The sequence below is a fragment of the Lithobates pipiens genome, unplaced genomic scaffold (genome assembly GCF_037356315.1).
Source record: "Lithobates pipiens isolate NorthernLeopardFrog02 unplaced genomic scaffold, aLitPip1_a1.2 Scaffold_8, whole genome shotgun sequence".
Classification (NCBI taxonomy): Eukaryota; Metazoa; Chordata; class Amphibia; order Anura; family Ranidae; genus Lithobates; species Lithobates pipiens.
The window spans coordinates 203,866,278-203,889,856 of NW_027507903.1; the positions used below are offsets into that span (position 1 = coordinate 203,866,278).

General features: G+C 43.9%; 1 protein-coding gene across 2 annotated transcripts in view; it reads right to left on the reverse strand.

Moving 5' to 3' along the window:
• Nucleotides 1-23,579, reverse strand: part of KCND2 (potassium voltage-gated channel subfamily D member 2) — a 531,276-nt gene that overhangs the window by 55,314 nt on the left and 452,383 nt on the right. The window contains exons 4-5 of one of the 2 annotated variants that reach the window (XM_077473452.1): nt 23,350-23,433; nt 21,349-21,408 (exon numbers count right to left, since the gene is read on the reverse strand). In XM_077473452.1, coding sequence (XP_077329578.1) covers nt 21,349-21,408; nt 23,350-23,433 — 144 coding nt within the window. The remainder of the gene's footprint in view (nt 1-21,348; nt 21,409-23,349; nt 23,434-23,579) is intronic. The other variant, XM_077473453.1, reaches the window with a different exon arrangement.

The following is a 23,579-nucleotide window of genomic DNA, read 5'->3' on the forward strand; positions in this document are numbered from 1 at the left end:
ACCAATAACATATTGTTGAACTTGATCAACTTTATTTGTTGTAATCAAATGCTTTCTAGTACTTTTCTGTGTTCAGCTCTGTTTCCATATTAAGTAACATTAACATATCACATTCATGTTAGAGATTTATTAAACCAGTAAACTATTTTGTTGCAGACTGAGGGGTCCTAAAACAAAAAATTCTATAGTCGCGTATTTCTAAATGTCATGTCAATGTGCTGCATTGGAAGAAATCCATATTTTCTTTGCAAGATATAAGTGGTGACTATACTTGGTGTCAGAAATTAGATTTTTAGTGTTGATAATGAAATTAATCTAATATCCTAATAGTGAGATGCAACTATCCTAAGTTTGCTAATGTGTTTAGCCCAAGAATGTGTCCTTGAGTCAAAGCTCACAGTTTTTTTTCTGTCTCCATCCTGTTAGGAAAATGTCTTCTCCCTTCCCATCTCAGGCATACAGACAGCACTAAAAACTCTACTCTAGTGATGGCCGAACGGTTCGCCCGGCGGTCGTTTCGCGGCGAATTTCCGACTTTCGCCGTCCGCGGGTTCGAACGCCTTTTTCCGTCGTTCGCCCCGGCGGACTTACGTGTTTAATGTATACAAGAACTTTAACCTTTCGTGACACGTTTATCATGTGTTACAGGACAACCAATTGAGACATGACAGCTCATGGACACTTGGACATTCCCCCTAACCTATAAATACACCCGATCCGGTGGCCATTTTACATTCTTTCTTCTGTCACTGTAGGGAAAGGATCCTGTGTGGAGTAGGGACAGAGAAAACGCTAGCTATTTGGTACACAAAAGTTCTTTTCAGGACTGGTATAGGTGTTAGGTCAGCAGCCTGAGTTTCTTTTGTCAGTTTAGATAAAGGGACAGAGCGCTGTATGCTGCTATTTTAGGGACAGCTCAGCCAGATTAGTCTTTCTTCATCATCATCATCATCATCATCATTAGCTGTTACTATCAGGTCCACAAAAGAGCTGTTCCAGCTAATCGTTCCAGCCTACTCTTTTTTGCCAATTTGTATAGGGACAGGCAGGAAGCAGTGTGTCAGGCAGTGAGGATAATTTTAAAGACTTGCTGTTACTATTAGTTCCACAAAGGTTCTTTTCAGGACTGGTATCAGTGGTACGGTAATAGGCTTGTACACGTATAATATTCTTTCTTCCAAATATAGAAAGAATATTATACTTGACTGCTGCCCTTCTGCTGCAGTCTGCTAATCATTCACAACTCACTTGTTCCACAAAAGTTCTTATAAGGACTGGTAACTTGGTCTGTCTAGGGTGCTACGGTACATAGGCTTGGGTGCGGTACAGTCTGCTGTTCTGTAAGGACCGCTATCGGTCCACAATAGATAGGGTTGCCGTGCACTACTGCTGACCGCTGCCCTATACTGCAGCAGTCCTTCAGCGGTATAGGGACTGACGCACAGTCTGCTAAACACTAATACACAACCTGCTTGGTCCACAAAAGTTCTTATAAGGACTGGTAACTTGGTATAGGGTGCTACGGTACATAGGCCTGAGTGCGTTACAGTCTGCTGTTCTGTAAGGACCGCTATCGGTCCACAATACATAGGGTTGACGTGCACTACTGCTGACCGCTGCCCTATACTGCAGCAGTCCTTCAGCGGTATAGGGACTGACGCACAGTCTGCTAAACACTAACACACAACCTGCTTGGTCCACAAAAGTTCTTATAAGGACTGGTAACTTGGTATAGGGTGCTACGGTACATAGGCCTGAGTGCAGTACAGTCTGCTGTTCTGTAAGGACTGCTATCGGTCCACAATACATAGGGTTGCCGTGCACTACTGCTGACCGCTGCCCTATACTGCAGCAGTCCTTCAGCGGTATAGGGACTGACGCACAGTCTGCTAAACACTAATACACAACCTGCTTGGTCCACAAAAGTTCTTATAAGGACTGGTAACTTGGTATAGGGTGCTACGGTACATAGGCCTGAGTGCGTTACAGTCTGCTGTTCTGTAAGGACCGCTATCGGTCCACAATACATAGGGTTGCCGTGCACTACTGCTGACCGCTGCCCTATACTGCAGCAGTCCTTCATTGGTATAGGGACTGACGTACAGTCTGCTAATCACTAACACACAACCTGCTTGGTCCACAAAAGTTCTTATAAGGACTGGTAACTTGGTATAGGGTGCTACGGTACATAGGCCTGAGTGCGTTACAGTCTGCTGTTCTGTAAGGACCGCTATCGGTCCACAATACATAGGGTTGCCGTGCACTACTGCTGACCGCTGCCCTATACTGCAGCAGTCCTTCATTGGTATAGGGACTGACGTACAGTCTGCTAATCACTAACACACAACCTGCTTGGTCCACAAAAGTTCTTATAAGGACTGGTAACTTGGTATAGGGTGCTACGGTACATAGGCCTGAGTGCGTTACAGTCTGCTGTTCTGTAAGGACCGCTATCGGTCCACAATACATAGGGTTGCCGTGCACTACTGCTGACCGCTGCCCTATACTGCAGCAGTCCTTCATTGGTATAGGGACTGACGTACAGTCTGCTAATCACTAACACACAACCTGCTTGGTCCACAAAAGTTCTTATAAGGACTGGTAACTTGGTATAGGGTGCTACGGTACATAGGCCTGAGTGCGTTACAGTCTGCTGTTCTGTAAGGACCGCTATCGGTCCACAATACATAGGGTTGCCGTGCACTACTGCTGACCGCTGCCCTATACTGCAGCAGTCCTTCATTGGTATAGGGACTGACGTACAGTCTGCTAATCACTAACACACAACCTGCTTGGTCCACAAAAGTTCTTATAAGGACTGGTAACTTGGTATAGGGTGCTACGGTACATAGGCCTGAGTGCGTTACAGTCTGCTGTTCTGTAAGGACCGCTATCGGTCCACAATACATAGGGTTGCCGTGCACTACTGCTGACCGCTGCCCTATACTGCAGCAGTCCTTCAGCGGTATAGGGACTGACGCACAGTCTGCTAAACACTAACACACAACCTGCTTGGTCCACAAAAGTTCTTATAAGGACTGGTAACTTGGTATAGGGTGCTACGGTACATAGGCCTGAGTGCGTTACAGTCTGCTGTTCTGTAAGGACCGCTATCGGTCCACAATACATAGGGTTGCCGTGCACTACTGCTGACCGCTGCCCTATACTGCAGCAGTCCTTCATTGGTATAGGGACTGACGTACAGTCTGCTAATCACTAACACACAACCTGCTTGGTCCACAAAAGTTCTTATAAGGACTGGTAACTTGGTATAGGGTGCTACGGTACATAGGCCTGAGTGCAGTACAGTCTGCTGTTCTGTAAGGACCGCTATCGGTCCACAATACATAGGGTTGCCGTGCACTACTGCTGACCGCTGCCCTATACTGCAGCAGTCCTTCAGCGGTATAGGGACTGACGCACAGTCTGCTAAACACTAACACACAACCTGCTTGGTCCACAAAAGTTCTTATAAGGACTGGTAACTTGGTATAGGGTGCTACGGTACATAGGCCTGAGTGCAGTACAGTCTGCTGTTCTGTAAGGACCGCTATCGGTCCACAATACATAGGGTTGCCGTGCACTACTGCTGACCGCTGCCCTATACTGCAGCAGTCCTTCATTGGTATAGGGACTGACGTACAGTCTGCTAATCACTAACACACAACCTGCTTGGTCCACAAAAGTTCTTATAAGGACTGGTAACTTGGTATAGGGTGCTACGGTACATAGGCCTGAGTGCGTTACAGTCTGCTGTTCTGTAAGGACCGCTATCGGTCCACAATACATAGGGTTGCCGTGCACTACTGCTGACCGCTGCCCTATACTGCAGCAGTCCTTCATTGGTATAGGGACTGACGTACAGTCTGCTAATCACTAACACACAACCTGCTTGGTCCACAAAAGTTTTTATAAGGACTGGTAACTTGGTATAGGGTGCTACGGTACATAGGCCTGAGTGCAGTACAGTCTGCTGTTCTGTAAGGACCGCTATCGGTCCACAATACATAGGGTTGACGTGCACTACTGCTGACCGCTGCCCTATACTGCAGCAGTCCTTCATTGGTATAGGGACTGACGTACAGTCTGCTAATCACTAACACACAACCTGCTTGGTCCACAAAAGTTCTTATAAGGACTGGTAACTTGGTATAGGGTGCTACGGTACATAGGCCTGAGTGCAGTACAGTCTGCTGTTCTGTAAGGACCGCTATCGGTCCACAATACATAGGGTTGACGTGCACTACTGCTGACCGCTGCCCTATACTGCAGCAGTCCTTCAGCGGTATAGGGACTAAGAGTTTTGTCACAGGGTGATTTAAAAAATGACAGGCAGAGGAAGAGGCAGGCCCTTCCGCAGGGGTGGTAGGGGTAGGGCAGGAGCAACAGCCTTGAGCCAAAGTGGGAAGTTGCAGAAGGTGCGTTCAATTACTTTAAAGGACGCACCAGACTTGGTTGAGTGGCTCACTCAGCCTTATTCTTCTGCACCCTCCTCATCCTCTCGATCTGCACCCTCTTCTTCACTCTCTGCTATGTGCACCCCCAAAGACACTACCACCAACAACACCACCACCACCACATACCTTCCGCTTGAGTGCAAATGGGGGCCTTCATGCTCCAGTGTTTTAATAGGGACCCCCGTATAAAAAGCATGAGGGTCAAGGACCAGTACTGGGTGGCAACGTACTTAGATCCCCGGTACAAACACAAAATGGCGGAAATGTTACCGCCGTCGCAGAGGGCTGTCAGAATGCAGCACTTCCAGGCCTTGCTTCGAGAAATGCTGCATTCTGCTTTTGCGTGCGCTGGCAGAGGAGCAATTCCCACTCCCAGAGAAGGATTTGCGGGTACCAATCCAACAGCGCCTGCAAGAAGAGGCCGGTTTGAAGATGTGTTGGTGACTTCGGATATGAGGTCATTCTTTCAGCCGACCCATCGACAGGTGTCATCCGGATCCAGCATCAGGGAACGCCTAGACCGTCAGGTGTCCGACTACATTGGGTTAACGGCCGATGTGGACGCTCTGAGGAGTGATGAACCCCTAGACTACTGGGTGGGCAGGCTTGACCTCTGGCCAGAGCTTGCCCAATTTGCAATCGAACTGTTGGCTTGCCCCTCATCCAGTGTCCTGTCCGAAAGGACGTTCAGCGCAGCAGGGGGGATTGTGACCGATAAGCGTACTCGCCTAGCTCACGACAGTGTTAACTACCTCACATTTCTAAAAATGAATGAGGCATGGATCTCGGAGGAATTCAACACATGTGATCAGTAGACCATGTATATGTCTATAAACAATTTTTGGAATCAAGCACACAGACCTTCTTAATTCATTTGGCTCACTTCCCTGACCCAAAAAAGCACACCGTACTATATGCCCCTACCCTCCTCTTTGAAGAGGTTGAGCGGTGTCATATTTCTACTGGGGCTGCTTATTATGAGGGGTTCCCACCATCCCTGTGCTGTGCTGACTTCCTCCTGGGTGTTCTTATTATGAGGGGCTCCCACCATCCCTGTGCTGTGCTGACTTCCTCCTGGGGGTTCTTATTATGAGGGGCTCCCACCATCCCTGTGCTGTGCTGACTTCCTCCTGGGGGTTCTTATTATGAGGGGATCACACCATCCCTGTGCTGTGCTGACTTCCTCCTGGGGCTGCTTACGGTGCTGCTGTCAGCGCTGTATGTCACGGAGCTGCTGTCAGCGCTGTATGTCACGGAGCTGCTGTCAGCGCTGTATGTCACGGAGCTGCTGTCAGCGCTGTATGTCACGGTGCTGCTGTCAGCGCTGTATGTCACGGAGCTGCTGTCAGCGCTGTATGTCACGGAGCTGCTGTCAGTGCTGTATGTCACGGAGCTGCTGTCAGCGCTGTATGTCACGGAGCTGCTGTCAGCGCTGTATGTCACGGAGCTGCTGTCAGCGCTGTATGTCACGGTGCTGCTGTCAGCGCTGTATGTCACGGAGCTGCTGTCAGCGCTGTATGTCACGGAGCTGCTGTCAGTGCTGTATGTCACGGAGCTGCTGTCAGCGCTGTATGTCACGGAGCTGCTGTCAGCGCTGTATGTCACGGAGCTGCTGTCAGCGCTGTATGTCACGGTGCTGCTGTCAGCGCTGTATGTCACGGAGCTGCTGTCAGCGCTGTATGTCACGGAGCTGCTGTCAGCGCTGTATGTCACGGAGCTGCTGTCAGCGCTGTATGTCACGGAGCTGCTGTCAGCGCTGTATGTCACGGAGCTGCTGTCAGCGCTGTATGTCACGGTGCTGATGTCAGTGCTCTGTATTACGGTGCTGCTGTCAGTGCTCTGTATCTCCTGCACCCTCTTGTTTGCCTACCCTGGTCCCTGACCTTCCCTCTCCTCCATTGCCTTCATTAGCTCCATAGTCCTGAATTGTCAGAACAATTTCCCAAATAAAAAAAAAATGCTTGTAGTTATCGATCCCAAATTCACCTCATACATGTATTATGCTATTGTCCAGGTGGTGGGACTACGTGCTACCCCCTAATAATTACCCCGTGGCCGCAAATTCGACCTAAAGGTTTGCGAAATTCGCCTCCCATTGAAGTCAATGGAGCCCGCGGCGAACGGTCGTTTTCGCGAACGTTTGTGCCCGTTCGCGTTTCGCGTTCGCGAAACGTCCCGTCGGAAGTTCGTCCATCACTACTCTACTCTATTCAAAGTTTTGGCTTTAGACAAGTTTTAAGTCTAAATGTGAAATATGTTTTTATGTCATAAGCTGCAGAGTGTGTAACTGAATTTGTTCAGCTTATATTATAACATATTAGTCATCCATTAATGCATACACTTTCTGAAATAGTTGGGGTAAGTTAAAGGATAAGTTCACCTTTAGTAACATGTTACATGTTACACCCATGTTAACATGTTCGTTTTGCTGCAGCCCCCGCACCACCCTGATCCTTCATTGTGACAGCAAGAGGGGACCTTCTCTCCCCCATTTGATGTCACAATTTAAAATAGATGTGGCAGCGTGGGGCTCCACCCAGCTATGTCAATTGTTCACAGAGTTCAAGTACCGACAGCCTTTTCCGGCTGTTGGCCTGTAGTTCTCAATGAACCACATGGCACTGTTGAGCACTCTAGGTAGTTCATTGATGTTTCCTGTCAGTGTGTAACTGCCTATTTATATGAGGTATGAGCAGACAGCCTACACAGCCTACACAGCCTACACAGACAGTCTGCAAGAACCGTGCATTGCGCCTGCAATCTGCAGATTGTGGGTGGAATGTTTTACAGGCTCCTAGTATAAAAAATAATAAATACACATTGTTTTATGTGCAAAAATTTATACTTTAATTATGTTTTTCTCCTGACATGTTATTACCATGGTTTTTAATAGCTGGGGAAAATTTAAAATAGGACTCAAATTAAAATGGAGGACTTAATATGTTGCTGATTAGGAACTATGGACAGGATCATGAACAACCCATGTTTAGATAATACTAAACAGACCTTTCCCTCATTGCTAGCACAGCTAGCTGTTGCAAAACATAAGACATTGTGTTATCACATCTCAGTACTTTGATTCCTGTTGAGAGTGTCACAAATTCTAGAATGTTACCTTCCTCACCTTATGGATTCACTTGTTTCTATTCCTATAAACAATACACCATTTAAATAGAATGGATGGGGCTGTTGAGGAAAAGTTTATGTTTCAACTCTTGCTGCTCTCAGTACTATGTCTATCTGCCTATGCTCAGTTGAAAGACCCGATAAAAAAGCCAATATTCTTTATTAATTGTGGTGTTCAGACTGTAAAGGGGTCAAGCAATAAACTCCTTTAGTGGTGTTTATTGCACCAAATATTCCAACCTAACAGAAAATAGATTCTTGAGTGACAGTTGATTGTTTTATTTTATTGATGAATAAGGCTTTAGTGTGCAGACATTTCTGCATTGCATTTATCTCTTGGCTGAATTGACAAGAGGACAGGGTTCATCCCAGATCTGTATGAATCATTTGAGAATGTGTAAATGTCTTATTGCCTATTCGCTATTTGACATCTGCCTTCTTGTGAACCCCCTCAATGGGAATTGGGGCAGTCGATACACACTTTTTATCAATCAATTTAGCCTGTCAAATGTATCTCATTTTCTCTCTCCTAGGAGGAGAGGGAGATAGAATGCTGCAGGAAGAAAGGGATCGTTAGTAAAGGAACATAGCATTCAATCACATGATACCTCAGAGCTGGTTATGCGAACATTCAGGGTCAGCTCCTGACTTTCTCTCGACAACCTGAGGCTACAAACAGCAGCCCGGTGTTGGAACTGAGCAAACTCAAACAGCACACAGCCTGCAAGCATAGCATTCTTGTTTCAAAGTAGTCATCCTGATTAGCTATTCATGGTGATAGCATGAACTACACATAGGCTAGTATTCTCCCAGCATGAGGAAATTGCAACAATAAGTTGATCTTCAGACTACAGGCACCAAGAGGCTAAAGTCCAGGGTAAAACCCTTAAAAATAGCCAAAGACCAATATCTATAAGGCTAAATTTATACAAAAAAAATCAAAATCCAAGGTAATACAAGTTGTTCTTATTACAACTGTCTACACAGTGACCTAGCAAGAGTCACTTCAGTATCTTATTACTTTGGATATAAGTCCTGCAAGCATTGGCAGAAAAAGCAATGTCTTAAAGTAGGACAGGATCAAAGTTAGGAAAGCACTTAGGAGGTCAGTTGATTGAAATCAAGCAAGCGGCTGTGTATAATCCTGCTTGCAGCTATTTCTATTAAGATGGCATATGAGGCATTGAGACGTTGTAGGTGTTCTACCAAAAAATATGAAAATCTATTCTGCAATGTTTTATGGGTTCATTGTAGCCAGCTAGTGTGCTAGAAAAAAATACTGGAATCTCCTGATAGACATGAAATTTCTTACGAATGTGTTTTTGAGTTAAAGAGCCAGTACGATAATTTTGTCTTCAGGTGGGGAAGCAGTCCCCTTGAGAGAAGATAGTGATTATTGCTAGCAGCTATAGTAGCCGCTAGCGTTAATCGCAAGTGAATCTGGCAGGCTGATCAATCTATCAACTTGGTAAATTTAGCCTGCCCACACACAGTTTGATTTGAACCGTCTGTGGTCGACATTAACTTGTTAATTATATCTAAGGAAGGGGGGGTGGAATTGCTAAGCAAACAGTAGGATCAGAAGGCACTAACATAGTATTTCTCTTCAAATTTGTCCCTGCAGTGTACCCCTGTTCTATCTCAACTTCTATGAGTGAAGAGCATGTATCCTCCAATACCTAGCCACAATGCAATTCTTGAGCCCAAACAACCTATTTTGCAGGCCCATTATTGTCACTTGTTGGGGGGAGGGATGCATATGCTCAAAGGAAATATCAAAGGAAATATATATATAGGACAGATATGAAGGTTGCCGTTATTAACTATCTTCTGAAATATTACTGCAGATGCTGGGCCACCAATGAATTCAGCACTTTCTGAATAAACTTAGACAATAATACAACAGAACTTCTGATATGCATGCTTGTTCCAGAACTTAACCCTCGTTTTTTTTTTAAATAACAAACATGTCATACTTACCTCCACTATGCAGTTCATTTTGCACAGATTGGCCCTGATCTTTGACTTCTGGGGTCCCCCGGCAGTGCTGGTGGCTCCTCCCCGCATTGAGTGTCCATATTGGAGAAGGCTCTCCTAAGGTGGACACCTGTGAAGGCACGCTCCAGAGTCCTGCTTCTGTATACATTCACACAGAATGCAGGACTTGGCCCCGCCCCGTCATTGGATTTGATTGACAGCAGCGGGAGCCAATGGCTGCGCTGCTATAAATCTATCCAATCAAGAGCTGAGACAACAGACAGAGATCTAGAGCACATCTCCACCGAGAGAATGAACAGGCTCAGGTGAGTGAAATGAAGGGGGGGGGGGGGGGCAATGAGAGAAGTTTTTCACCTTAACCACTTTCAGACCGGACCATTTTGCTGGTAAATGACCAGAGGTCTTTTTACACTTTGGCACTGCGCTGCTTTAACTGGTAATTGCGCGGTCATGCAATGTTGTACCCAAACAAAATTTGCGTCCTTTTCTTCCCACAAATAGAGCTTTCTTTTGATGGTATTTGATTGCCTCTGCGATTTTTATTTTTTGCGATATAAACGTAAAAAGACCGCAAATTTTGAAAAAAAATGATATTTTCTACTTTTTGTTATTAGAAAAATCCAATAAACTCAATTTTAGTCATACATTTAGGCCAAAATGTATTCAGCCACATGTCTTTGGTAAAAAAAAAGTCAATAATTGTATATTTATTGGTTTGCGCAAAAGTTGTCACATCTACAAACTAAGGTACGTTTTCTGGAATTTACGCAGCTTTTAGTTTACGACTGCCTATCTCATTTCTTGAGGTGCTAAAATGGCAGGGCAGTACAAAACCCCCCCAAATGACCCCATTTTGGAAAGTAGACCCCCTAAGGAAATTGATAAGAGGCATGTTGAGCCCATTGAATATTTTATTTTTTTGCCTCAAGCGATTGAATAATGACAAAAAAAAAATTTTTTTTTTTTTTTTACACAAAGTTGTCACTAAATGATATATTGCTCACACATGCTATGGGCGTATGTGAAATGACACCCCAAAATAAATTCTGCTGCTTCTCCTGAGTACGGGGATACCACATATGTGGGACTTTTTGGGAGCCTAGCCGCGTACGGGGCCCCGAAAACCAAGCACCGCCTTCAGGCTTTCTAAGGGCGTAAATTTTTGAGTTCACTTCTCACTACCTATTACAGTTTTGAAGGCCATAAAATGCCAAGATGGCACAAAACCCCCACAAATGACCCCATTTTAGAAAGTAGACACCCCAAGCTATTTGCTGAGAGGCATGTTGAGTTCATGGAATATTTTATATTTTGCCACAAGTTGCGGGAAAATTACAAACTTTTTTTTTTTTTTTTTTTTTTCACAAAGTTGTCACTAAATGATATATTGCTCACACATGCCATGGGCATATGTGAAATGACACCCCAAAATAAATTCTGCTGCTTCTCCTGAGTACGGGGATACCACATATGTGGGACTTTTTGGGAGCCTAGCCGCGTACGGGGCCCCGAAAACCAAGCACCGCCTTCAGGCTTTCTAAGGGCGTAAATATTTGACTTCACTCCTCACTACCTATTACAGTTTTGAAGGCCATAAAATGCCAAGATGGCACAAAACCCCCACAAATGACCCCATTTTAGAAAGTAGACACCCCAAGCTATTTGCTGAGAGGCATGTTGAGTCCATGGAATATTTTATATTTTGCCACAAGTTGCGGGAAAATTACAAACTTTTTTTTTTTTTTTTTTTTTTTCACAAAGTTGTCACTAAATGATATATTGCTCACGCATGCCATGGGCATATGTGAAATGACACCCCAAAATAAATTCTGCTGCTTCTCCTGAGTACGGGGATACCACATATGTGGGACTTTTTGGGAGCCTAGCCGCGTACGGGGCCCCGAAAACCAAGCACCGCCTTCAGGCTTTCTAAGGGCGTTACAGTTTTGAAGGCCATAAAATGCCAAGATGGCACAAACCCCCCCCAAATGACCCCATTTTGGAAAGTAGACACCCCTAAATTTAGGGGTACACTAGTGAGACTAGGTAATAAATGGCGGGTGCCCTGAAACTATAAAAAAATAACTAACCAACCAGCGTCACCTGTAACAGTTATATGGTGATCACTGGTGAAAGGGTTAACTAGGGGGCAATCAGGGGGCTTTATGCGGTAGTATATGGGGGTCCCTGGCGCTATAAAAAGCTGCGGCGAACCTAAATACCTACTTGCCTAACTAGCGTCACCTGTGACACTAATACAGCGATCAGAAAAACGATCGCTTATTAGGCTGGGTTCACACTGGAGCGATGCGGGAACGCCACGAATGCGCGGCGGGTTCCCGCATCGCATGCCTCCCGGCGGCAGTTCACACTGCCCTATGCGAACTGCTGGGAGTGTCAGTGAAATGTTACTGACACCCCCAGATCAGTTCGCATATCGCAGTGCGATCTGCAAACTCGGATCGCATGGTGTGAACACCCATGCGATCCGATTCTGCTGCGGGCCAAAAAAAGGGTCCCGTGCGAATTTGCGGCGGGTGCGGCGGGTGTGGCGGGTGCGGCGAATGGCTGAACTCGAATCGCACAGAGATCGGATGTGATTTGCACTGCAGTGCGAATCACATCCGTTCTCAAACCGCTGCAATCTGAACCCAGCCTTAGTGACACTGGCGACGGGGGGTGATCACGGGGTTAAACCTTTATTGGGGGGGTTAGGGGGGTACCTTAGAACTAAAGGGGGCTAACCCTAACTGCCCTAACAGTTATTAGTCACAAATGACACCCGCCGGGTGATCAGGGGGTTAAACCTTTATTAGGTAATAAATGGCGGGTGCCCTGAAACTATAAAAAAATAACTAACCAACCAGCGTCACCTGTAACAGTTATATGGTGATCACTGGTGAAAGGGTTAACTAGGGGGCAATCAGGGGGCTTTATGCGGTAGTATATGGGGGTCCCTGGCGCTATAAAAAGCTGCGGCGAACCTAAATACCTACCTGCCTAACTAGCGTCACCTGGGACACTAATACGGCGATCAGAAAAATGATCGCTTATTAGGCTGGGTTCACACTGGAGCGATGCGGAAACGCCGCGAATCCGCGGCGGGTTCCCGCATCGCATGCCTCCCGGCGGCAGTTCACACTGCCCTATGCGAACTGCTGGGAGTGTCAGTGAAATGTTACTGACACCCCCAGATCAGTTCGCATATCGCAGTGCGATCTGCAAACTCGGATCGCATGGTGTGAACACCCATGCGATCCGATTCTGCTGCGGGCCAAAAAAAGGGTCCCGTGCGAATTTGCGGCGGGTGCGGCGGGTGTGGCGGGTGCGGCGGGTGCGGCGAATGGCTGAACTCGAATCGCACAGAGATCGGATGTGATTTGCACTGCAGTGCGGTGCGAATCACATTCGTTCTCATAAACCGCTGCAATGTGAACCCAGCCTTAGTGACACTGGCGACGGGGGGTGATCACGGGGTTAAACCTTTATTGGGGGGGTTAGGGGGGTACATTAGAACTAAAGGGGGCTAACTCTAACTGCCCTAACAGTTATTACAGTCACAAATGACACCAATGCAAAAAAAAAAAAAAAAAAAAAAAAAATGACATTGGTGTCACTGTGACTGGGGGGCAGGGGTAATTGGGGGGGTGATCGGGGGGTAAAGGGGGGGTGTGAGTGTGCCTGGCATGTTCTACTGTGTGTGGGATGTGTTGGTGCAACTCACTGATCCGCTCTCCTCCGTGTCGGAACGAAAAATACCGACACGGAGGAGAGAATACATCACTTCCTCTCCTGTGTTTACATTACAGGAGAGGAAGTGATGTCACCGGGGATTTCTATTCGTCGGGAGCGATCGCGAGGGGGTGGCCATGAATGAATGGCCGTCCCCTCGTCCGGGATCGCTCCCGAACGAAAACCGACCGCCGCAGGCACCGGGCGGGGGCCCGATCGGGCCCCCGACCCGCGGGAGGCAAATCACGTACATGTACGTGCTTATGCCTGCCCGTGCCATTCTGCCGACGTACATCGGCGTTAGGCGGTCGGCAAGTGGTTAATGCATCCTACAACCCCTTTAAAATGGAATTCCAGGCTAAACCTAATTAATCTAAAAAATGCTCCCTCCTCCTCTTCGTACATATGCTGACTAACATACCCTGTTTCCCCCGAAAATAAGACCTAGCGTGATTGTCGGTGATGGCTGCAATATAAGCCCTACCCCCAAATAAGCCCTAGTTAAAGTCCTTTAACTGTAGGTTATTTTCAGGGTAGGACTTATATTCGGGAGAAAATGGGTAGGGCTTATTTGGGGTGGAGGCCTTACATTGCAGCCATCACCGACAATCGCGCTAGGTCTTATTTTCGGGGAAACAGGGTATGTTAGAAAGATGTATATACCTACCAAATTTCAGGTTGTTTTAGTACGGTTGCATAATTTGGCTCCTCTGTAAAGCCTGCGGCCCTGCAAAGGGAGTGCAGATGGGCAATAGTAGCCTTTGGGTGATAAACACTCCAAGGCATTCCAGCCGTTGTCAAGTGCTCACCCCTGCCACTGCCAGTGCCACCGACTATCACAATAGGGATCATGTAACCGGACTGAAGTAGCTTGAAAAATGGTAACTATATACATCTTTTTTAAACAGGTTAGTCGGCATAGGAGGGGAGAGGGAGCATGTATAAGATTAGTTAGGTTTAGTCTGGAATTCCACTTTAAAGGTATTAGAGTATCACAACATCCAGGGAATTAGGATTTTCAGGAGAAAATGTACAGAGCAATGGCAGCCTCACATTCACTCTGTACAGATATCCTTTAATATCCTTTCAGTCACTTTAAGTGAAACTTTTGCAGTGTCAGCATCATACAAGGCTTAAACACTTGTGCACCAGCCTGTAATAGCTTGTTATCAGGCCATTTTCAGTTTTCAATATTAATCTTTTTTTTTTTTTTTTACTTATTACTACATAAAAGAAACAGACCAAAAACTAAAAAAAAAACAACTTCCCTTAAAATTAAAATGGCAGAACAGTACATAGACCTCAAAATGACTCCACTTGAAAAGTAGACATCCCAAAGGGAATCTAATTTTTTTGTACAACTTTTTTTGCAGAAACATGCTGATATTGAGGAGGTTAAAACACAGAAAGTGACAATGGTTCAGTAGATACAGCGCTTAGAGGTCATACACAGAGGGACGAAGAGATGAAGAGGTAATATCAGTAGAGTGGGAGGATATGGGTTAATGTGTAGATGTGAAAGATAAGTAAGATGAATGGGTTAATATACTACTCACATAGAGAGGCAAACTGAAGATCAGATATATATAGGAGAGAAGGGGTGAAAGATTAATTGATTTAGTACATTTTTGCTCTATCTCTTTAATAAATTGCAGTATTATTTCTAATCGTGTTTTTTAGAGTGATGATTTTATAGTGAATTTATGTGTTTAATACCTTGTTTGTGTTGTTGAGGAGAATTTTCACATTTATGTACTTTGTGTATTAGGATTATATTACATGCAATATATCATTTTGGGCATAATAATTCAAACTCATGTCATTTTTATATATGGTGTCACTCCTTTGCTGATGGGAACTTTCAGCAGCAGGATTGCAAGTGTCACATGGGCTTTTGGAGTTAGCAAGAGCTTATCGACATTATTGATGTTCACTGTCTGTTAATCAGTACAGGTAAATTCAAATTAGTATTTTTTTTTATAAAACAGCAGAGTTTTTTTTTTTAACCACTTGCCGACCGCCGCACGACGATATACGTCGGCAGAATGGCACGGGCAGGCATATGGGCGTATATATAAGTCCCTGCCTGCCCGCGGGTGGGGGGCCCGATCGGGCCCCCCCCCGGTGCCTGCGGCGGTCGGCATTCCTTCGAGAGCGATCCGGGATGAGGGGGCGGCCATTCATTCATGGCCACCCCCTCGCGATCGCTCTCGACGAATGGAAATCCCCGGTGACATCACTTCCTCTCCTGTAATGTAAACACAGGAGAGGAAGTGATGTATTCTCTCCTCCGTGTCGGTATTTTTCGTTCCGACACGGAGGAGAGCGGATCGGTGAGTTGCACCAACACTCTACACACACAGTAGAACATGCCAGGCACACTCACACCCCCCCTTTACCCCCCGATCACCCCCCCAATTACCCCTGCCCCCCAGTCACAGTGACACCAATGTCATTTTTTTTTTTTTATTTATTTTTTTTTGCATTGGTGTCATTTGTGACTGTAATAACTGTTAGGGCAGTTAGAGTTAGCCCCCTTTAGTTCTAATGTGCCCCCCTAACCCCCCCAATAAAGGTTTAACCCCGTGATCACCCCCCGTCGCCAGTGTCACTAAGGCTGGGTTCACATTGCAGCGGTTTCTGAGAACGAATGTGATTCGCACCGCACTGCAGTGCAAATCACATCCGATCTCTGTGCGATTCGAGTTCAGCCATTCGCCGCACCCGCCGCACCCGCCACACCCGCCGCACCCGCCGCAAATTCGCACGGGACCCTTTTTTTGGCCCGCAGCAGAATCGGATCGCATGGGTGTTCACACCATGCGATCCGAGTTTGCAGATCGCACTGCGATATGCGAACTGATCTGGGGGTGTCAGTAACATTTCACTGACACTCCCAGCAGTTCGCATAGGGCAGTGTGAACTGCCGCCGGGAGGCATGCGATGCGGGAACCCGCCGCGGATTCGCGGCGTTTCCGCATCGCTCCAGTGTGAACCCAGCCTAATAAGCGATCATTTTTCTGATCGCCGTATTAGTGTCACAGGTGACGCTAGTTAGGCAGGTAGGTATTTAGGTTCGCCGCAGCTTTTTATAGCGCCAGGGACCCCCATATACTACCGCATAAAGCCCCCTGATTGCCCCCTAGTTAACCCTTTCACCTGTGATCACCATATAACTGTTACAGGTGACGCTGGTTGGTTAGTTATTTTTTTATAGTTTCAGGGCACCCGCCATTTATTACCTAATAAAGGTTTAACCCCCTGATCACCCGGCGGGTGTCATTTGTGACTAATAACTGTTAGGGCAGTTAGGGTTAGCCCCCTTTAGTTCTAAGGTACCCCCCTAACCCCCCCAATAAAGGTTTAACCCCGTGATCACCCCCCGTCGCCAGTGTCACTAAGGCTGGGTTCACATTGCAGCGGTTTGAGAACGGATGTGATTCGCACCACACTGCAGTGCAAATCACATCCGATCTCTGTGCGATTCGAGTTCAGCCATTCGCCGCACCCGCCGCACCCGCCACACCCGCCGCACCCGCCGCAAATTCGCACGGGACCCTTTTTTTGGCCCGCAGCAGAATCGGATCGCATGGGTGTTCACACCATGCGATCCGAGTTTGCAGATCGCACTGCGATATGCGAACTGATCTGGGGGTGTCAGTAACATTTCACTGACACTCCCAGCAGTTCGCATAGGGCAGTGTGAACTGCCGCCGGGAGGCATGCGATGCGGGAACCCGCCGCGCATTCGTGGCGTTCCCGCATCGCTCCAGTGTGAACCCAGCCTAATAAGCGATCGTTTTTCTGATCGCTGTATTAGTGTCACAGGTGACGCTAGTTAGGCAGGTAGGTATTTAGGTTCGCCGCAGCTTTTTATAGCGCCAGGGACCCCCATATACTACCGCATAAAGCCCCCTGATTGCCCCCTAGTTAACCCTTTCACCAGTGATCACCATATAACTGTTACAGGTGACGCTGGTTGGTTAGTTATTTTTTTATAGTTTCAGGGCACCCGCCATTTATTACCTAGTCTCACTAGTGTACCCCTAAATTTAGGGGTGTCTACTTTCCAAAATGGGGTCATTTGGGGGGGGTTTGTGCCATCTTGGCATTTTATGGCCTTCAAAACTGTAACGCCCTTAGAAAGCCTGAAGGCGGTGCTTGGTTTTCGGGGCCCCGTACGCGGCTAGGCTCCCAAAAAGTCCCACATATGTGGTATCCCCGTACTCAGGAGAAGCAGCAGAATTTATTTTGGGGTGTCATTTCACATATGCCCATGGCATGCGTGAGCAATATATCATTTAGTGACAACTTTGTGAAAAAAAAAAAAAAAAAAAAAAGTTTGTAATTTTCCCGCAACTTGTGGCAAAATATAAAATATTCCATGGACTCAACATGCCTCTCAGCAAATAGCTTGGGGTGTCTACTTTCTAAAATGGGGTCATTTGTGGGGGTTTTGTGCCATCTTGGCATTTTATGGCCTTCAAAACTGTAATAGGTAGTGAGAAGTGAACTCAAAAATTTACGCCCTTAGAAAGCCTGAAGGCGGTGCTTGGTTTTCGGGGCCCCGTACGCGGCTAGGCTCCCAAAAAGTCCCACATATGTGGTATCCCCGTACTCAGGAGAAGCAGCAGAATTTATTTTGGGGTGTCATTTCACATATGCCCATGGCATGCATGAGCAATATATCATTTAGTGACAACTTTGTGAAAAAAAAAAAAAAAAAAAAAAGTTTGTAATTTTCCCGCAACTTGTGGCAAAATATAAAATATTCCATGAACTCAACATGCCTCTCAGCAAATAGCTTGGGGTGTCTACTTTCTAAAATGGGGTCATTTGTGGGGGTTTTGTGCCATCTTGGCATTTTATGGCCTTCAAAACTGTAATAGGTAGTGAGAAGTGAACTCAAAAATTTACGCCCTTAGAAAGCCTGAAGGCGGTGCTTGGTTTTCGGGGCCCCGTACGCGGCTAGGCTCCCAAAAAGTCCCACATATGTGGTATCCCCGTACTCAGGAGAAGCAGCAGAATTTATTTTGGGGTGTCATTTCACATACGCCCATAGCATGTGTGAGCAATATATCATTTAGTGACAACTTTGTGTAAAAAAAAATAAATAAATTTTTTTTTGTCATTATTCAATCGCTTGAGGCAAAAAAATAAAATATTCAATGGGCTCAACATGCCTCTTATCAATTTCCTTAGGGGGTCTACTTTCCAAAATGGGGTCATTTGGGGGGGTTTTGTACTGCCCTGCCATTTTAGCACCTCAAGAAATGAGATAGGCAGTCGTAAACTAAAAGCTGCGTAAATTCCAGAAAACGTACCTTAGTTTGTAGATGTGACAACTTTTGCGCAAACCAATAAATATACAATTATTGACTTTTTTTTTACCAAAGACATGTGGCTGAATACATTTTGGCCTAAATGTATGACTAAAATTGAGTTTATTGGATTTTTCTAATAACAAAAAGTAGAAAATATCATTTTTTTTCAAAATTTGCGGTATTTTTACGTTTATATCGCAAAAAATAAAAATCGCAGAGGCAATCAAATACCATCAAAAGAAAGCTCTATTTGTGGGAAGAAAAGGACGCAAATTTTGTTTGGGTACAACATTGCATGACCGCGCAATTACCAGTTAAAGCAGCGCAGTGCCAAAGTGTAAAAAGACCTCTGGTCATTTACCAGCAAAATGGTCCGGTCTGAAAGTGGTTAATCTAAGCTCTAAACTATATTTACATTTATATGTGTCAGCATCTTAGAAGAAATATTGTCTATAAACTGAATTATCTTTTTTTTTCTGCTCTTAAAAATAATAAAATTATTATGTTTATTGTACTTATTTCTTTACACCTTTGAACTAACATTGATATATCTCCTGCAGAGCCTTTACAGGTTCATGATAGATCCAAAATGAAAATATATAGAAGTATACATGGATAAACAGTCAGTCCAAATTGCACTTGCCATGGGCGGTCCATATACTCAACCCAGTGCTGTAAAAATACCAAACACTATAGATGATTCCTGCCACCCCATAGAAAGGAACGTGCATGGTAAGCTTTTCTTTCACCAACAAAGGTTCGGGACATTGCTAGTCAACACTTTGTTTATGATAAATTAGGACACTGGAATTTATCAGGCTCATTCTTCTTTTAAATTAGACCTACATTCTTACAATATTTTGTTCTCTACAAAGGGTTAACTGTGTGTGTAACAAGTGTTTATGTGTTTACTGTGTGATGCTTTTACTCAAAGATGTGACAATTTTGACCCCCTGCTCTGCAAGGAGACTATAGTTGACACATCCCTGCTGTCAGGAGAGAGATCTGCGTCATTTACATGCATAGATCTCTCTCCTGTCTTCCGCTCCGCCGATCAGCGGGTTTCAGACAGGAATCATTGGCCAGTACTAGGTGATCGGCATGTAAGGGAGTCAATAACCACGTAGCCAAGGGGGCGGATGTGCGTGTCCGCCCCCTACCTGTAAAAGCAGAATTACGTATATATATATATATATATATATATATATATATATATATATATATATATATATATATATGTGATTCTGTGCAGCCGGCCTGCGCTGCAGCAGTGAAGCCACAGTGTGTGGTCAGCAAGAAGTCAACTTCCTCATTCCTAACTCTCTACACTTTTGGGTTATTCTATAAAATGAAATGAATCAATGTGCAGTGGATTTGTATTTCATTTATTTATTTATTCATTTATATTTCATTCAGACTTTAGTCATATGCAAATGTTTCTGTTTTTTGCTATTGTTGCCCACAGTACTCTTCACTAAAGCACCCCTAAAGCATCTCCCATTTTTTCACACTTCCTACATTTTACGCTGGAAAAAATAAAAACACTTTTCTTGAGAATAAGGTTGTAGGTGCTAACTAAAAAAAAAAGATTCCTCATTTGCACCAAGATATTCTGCTGTAAAGTACATGTTTAGAAAAAAAAATCACCCCAGCCCCCTTCCCGAGCCTGGTCAATACAATCAGTAGGTGTAGTATAGACTGAATGAGTTAAGATAATATTTACATATGGTCATATTTTACATTTTTGGCACATCTGACTAAGATGTTTGTAATGACTTTTATTCTAATGGCCAATTCACAAAGTGGTTTAGAACTCTACCCACCAAAACCATTCAATCAATGGAGCAATGTGTCATTGCAAATATATTCAATGCTGACATGAAACATATGGATCTGGATTTTTAATATTTCATACATGCTCAGTTTAGGTAAAAAATTACTTTTAACCAAATGCTGCTGTAAGTAATATTTTAACAATTAAAAAGAATCTTGGTTTACCTGTTAACAAAAAAACAAAAAAAGACTCTTGCCAAAATGTAATACAGAGACAATCACTATATGGTTTACAACATCAAACACAGTGTGGAACACAGTATGTCAAATGATCTCTTTTATTGGTGATATGAAAGTGTAACTGGAAAATATGATGTAATGGGGATCGATTTGGTATGTTTAAAACAGACTTAATTTTCTCACACAGTGTGACCACATTCAAACATAAAAACAAAATGGCTGATTGTTTCAGATAGAGGGCACTTTTTTAATGCTTCCATTATATGTTGCTCTAACCACTGATGCGATAATATATGCAAGTGAATTAAAATTATATTTCAGCTTTAGGTAGATGCAAGAGGGCTGTATCACCCACTATTATATTATTACTCAAGGGATCTCCAACACCAACCTGCCATACTATCCGGAAGATCTGCAGTCTCACTGTTCATTATTAGTTCATTATTATATTTAACATTACAAGTGAATGCAGCCAGAGGAATGAAACATCTGCATGTGGCTAAATAACCCTCACAGTGTGGGGGTAGAGGCAACTGTTTGGTGAGGTGCTTTAATCCCTGGGCAAGGAATGCAAGGAGTAAGTGGGTAATTCACCCTGTAGACATCCACCAAAAACTGAAAACCCTTTTGGATGAACTTACCCATTACATAAAGTGCACCTCAATCTTCCACAATCTTAAGAAACATTGAAATGGTACCTGAATGTTGGGTGAAGGACTTAGTGGTAAGATGGGCTCATCCACAACATGAGATAACCCCTACATATAATGTGATAACAGAAAATAAAGGAAATTGAGATTATTCAGATGACAGAGACAGATTTAAAACAGAGAGAAGGCATATTTTCCAATATAATATTTCCTAGAAGCAATGACATCGAGAAGGAAGTAATGAAAGCCACTTGTCCCTGGAGACACCATATCTTATCCAGAAAATCAATTTACTGATTACCTGCATATCCCAATTATACTGAAAGATCTTCATAACAGCCTGCTTGGTAATGTATGTTCAACCAGGCTGTAACGTAATTCATGTTTACACATGTTTTATTGATTTAAGTAATCTTACCTTTTCAATGCAGTGAAGATGGAATGATTATTTTTGTTTAGTGCACTTAGAGCGAAGTCCATTGTTCCACCAAAACAGGCCGGTGACTAACCATAGCAAATTAATTGGTTCGGTGAGAGGAAAGCCCCAATAATATAGTTTCTCATATGAAAAGGGCAGACCATACATTGCAGAGATGTAGAACTCATAAATCCTGATATGATCAGCAAAGCAGGGCTTCAGCTTAATTTGCTTCACCTATACAGGACTGAATCTATTAGGCAACTGCTCTGTGGATGTATCTTTGTTAAGTGTTTACAGTTAGCAACCACCGTGACTGTTATAAACTGGGGAGGTCTGCCCTACATACATTAACCATGTATGTTGTGTGAACTACTTTGACAGGTTCTGGACAATTAAAATGTATATACAGCCTTTTTTTTTTTTTTCAATAGAATGGGGAAAGATCAAACTCTTTTTCTGCTATCTGGAGCCGCGTTACAGAGATTTTCACTTATTGCTCCAACGATTATGCTTTCATCAGATAGGAAGTGCAGTAACACAGCCACCAATTATTAATGTGTAGGGTAATGGGAGGCTAGAACACCTGTTAGCTGTTTATTGTGTCCCTGTTGCAGACTTTCCCTCATTTCCTATCTGTTGAAAAAGTTGCTGCAGGACAATAACTAAGATGGAAACCTCATTAACACTAAAGAGCCCTAAAGAGCAGTAAAATCCCACAGGGGTCCTAACTGATGAAAGTAGAACCTATACTATGCATTCATTGGGTAAAGATTCTAATAGGAACTTTGTGCTAGTTTCCAAGAAATGCTCGTCCACAACAATAGGTAACCTGTAAACTGTTTCAATTCTATTTTGAGACATCAATGTAAATTTTGAAATAATATCATATTTTTCATAGGCTAGACTGAATTTATGAATGAATTTTCATTTCTGAATAAGAAAGGGATTACTAGGTTTTACCATTAGTGAATATTTCACAGCAGCCTTCATGTATCAGTAGTACCTACGAATAACTTAGATTTGAATTGTATAGACCATAAGGGTGAATTCATTTGGAATACCTTTCAGGGAATCAAAGATTTTCAGTAAGTATGCATATTACAATATTAGGTATATTTCAAAGCACATACAGTAAATTGGACTTTTCAATACCGTGGATGTTTTGCTTGATTCCCATAATATCTGTGCCTACAATCATGTGTTAGGATTTTGGAAGGCTATGAAAGATGGTCTTATTGACTTTATAGCCCAAATACAACCAAATTTATTTTCAGGTGGTGGTCATCTAGGCTTTCTAAAATTATTTTTAAAGTTTGCAGTTCATGGAAATCTGATTTTAGAATGCTCAAATTTGTGACTCTGTCCCTTATTCTCATTTCCTGTTGCATGTGTTGGATGGTGACTACCACCTATCAGTTATCAGATTATTTTGGTTGTCATCAACCAAGTCAAGGTGGGAAAAAGCATGTGATACAGGCCAGCTAATAAAAAAGGCCAATGATCCTATGCAAAAGGAAAATTACATGAAGTAACTAAGAAGCATTTCCACAGTTTCCTTTCTGCAGTGAAGCAACACAAATTATTGTATTCTCACTTTCCACAGTAGAAAAATGTTTTAAGTTCCCTACCGTGGTCTTCTCCAGACAATGTAGGAGGTGGTGATGTTGTGTTGCAAATGTAGACCCAGTTTTGTTATGCTCTTCATCTGAACCCTGTGAATAAAATAATACATTAATTAATACATTAGAAATGTTCTTATTTTAACATCTTTTTAAAGATATATATATATATATATATATATATATATATATATATATATATATATATATATATATATTTATTTATACTTATTCAGCAT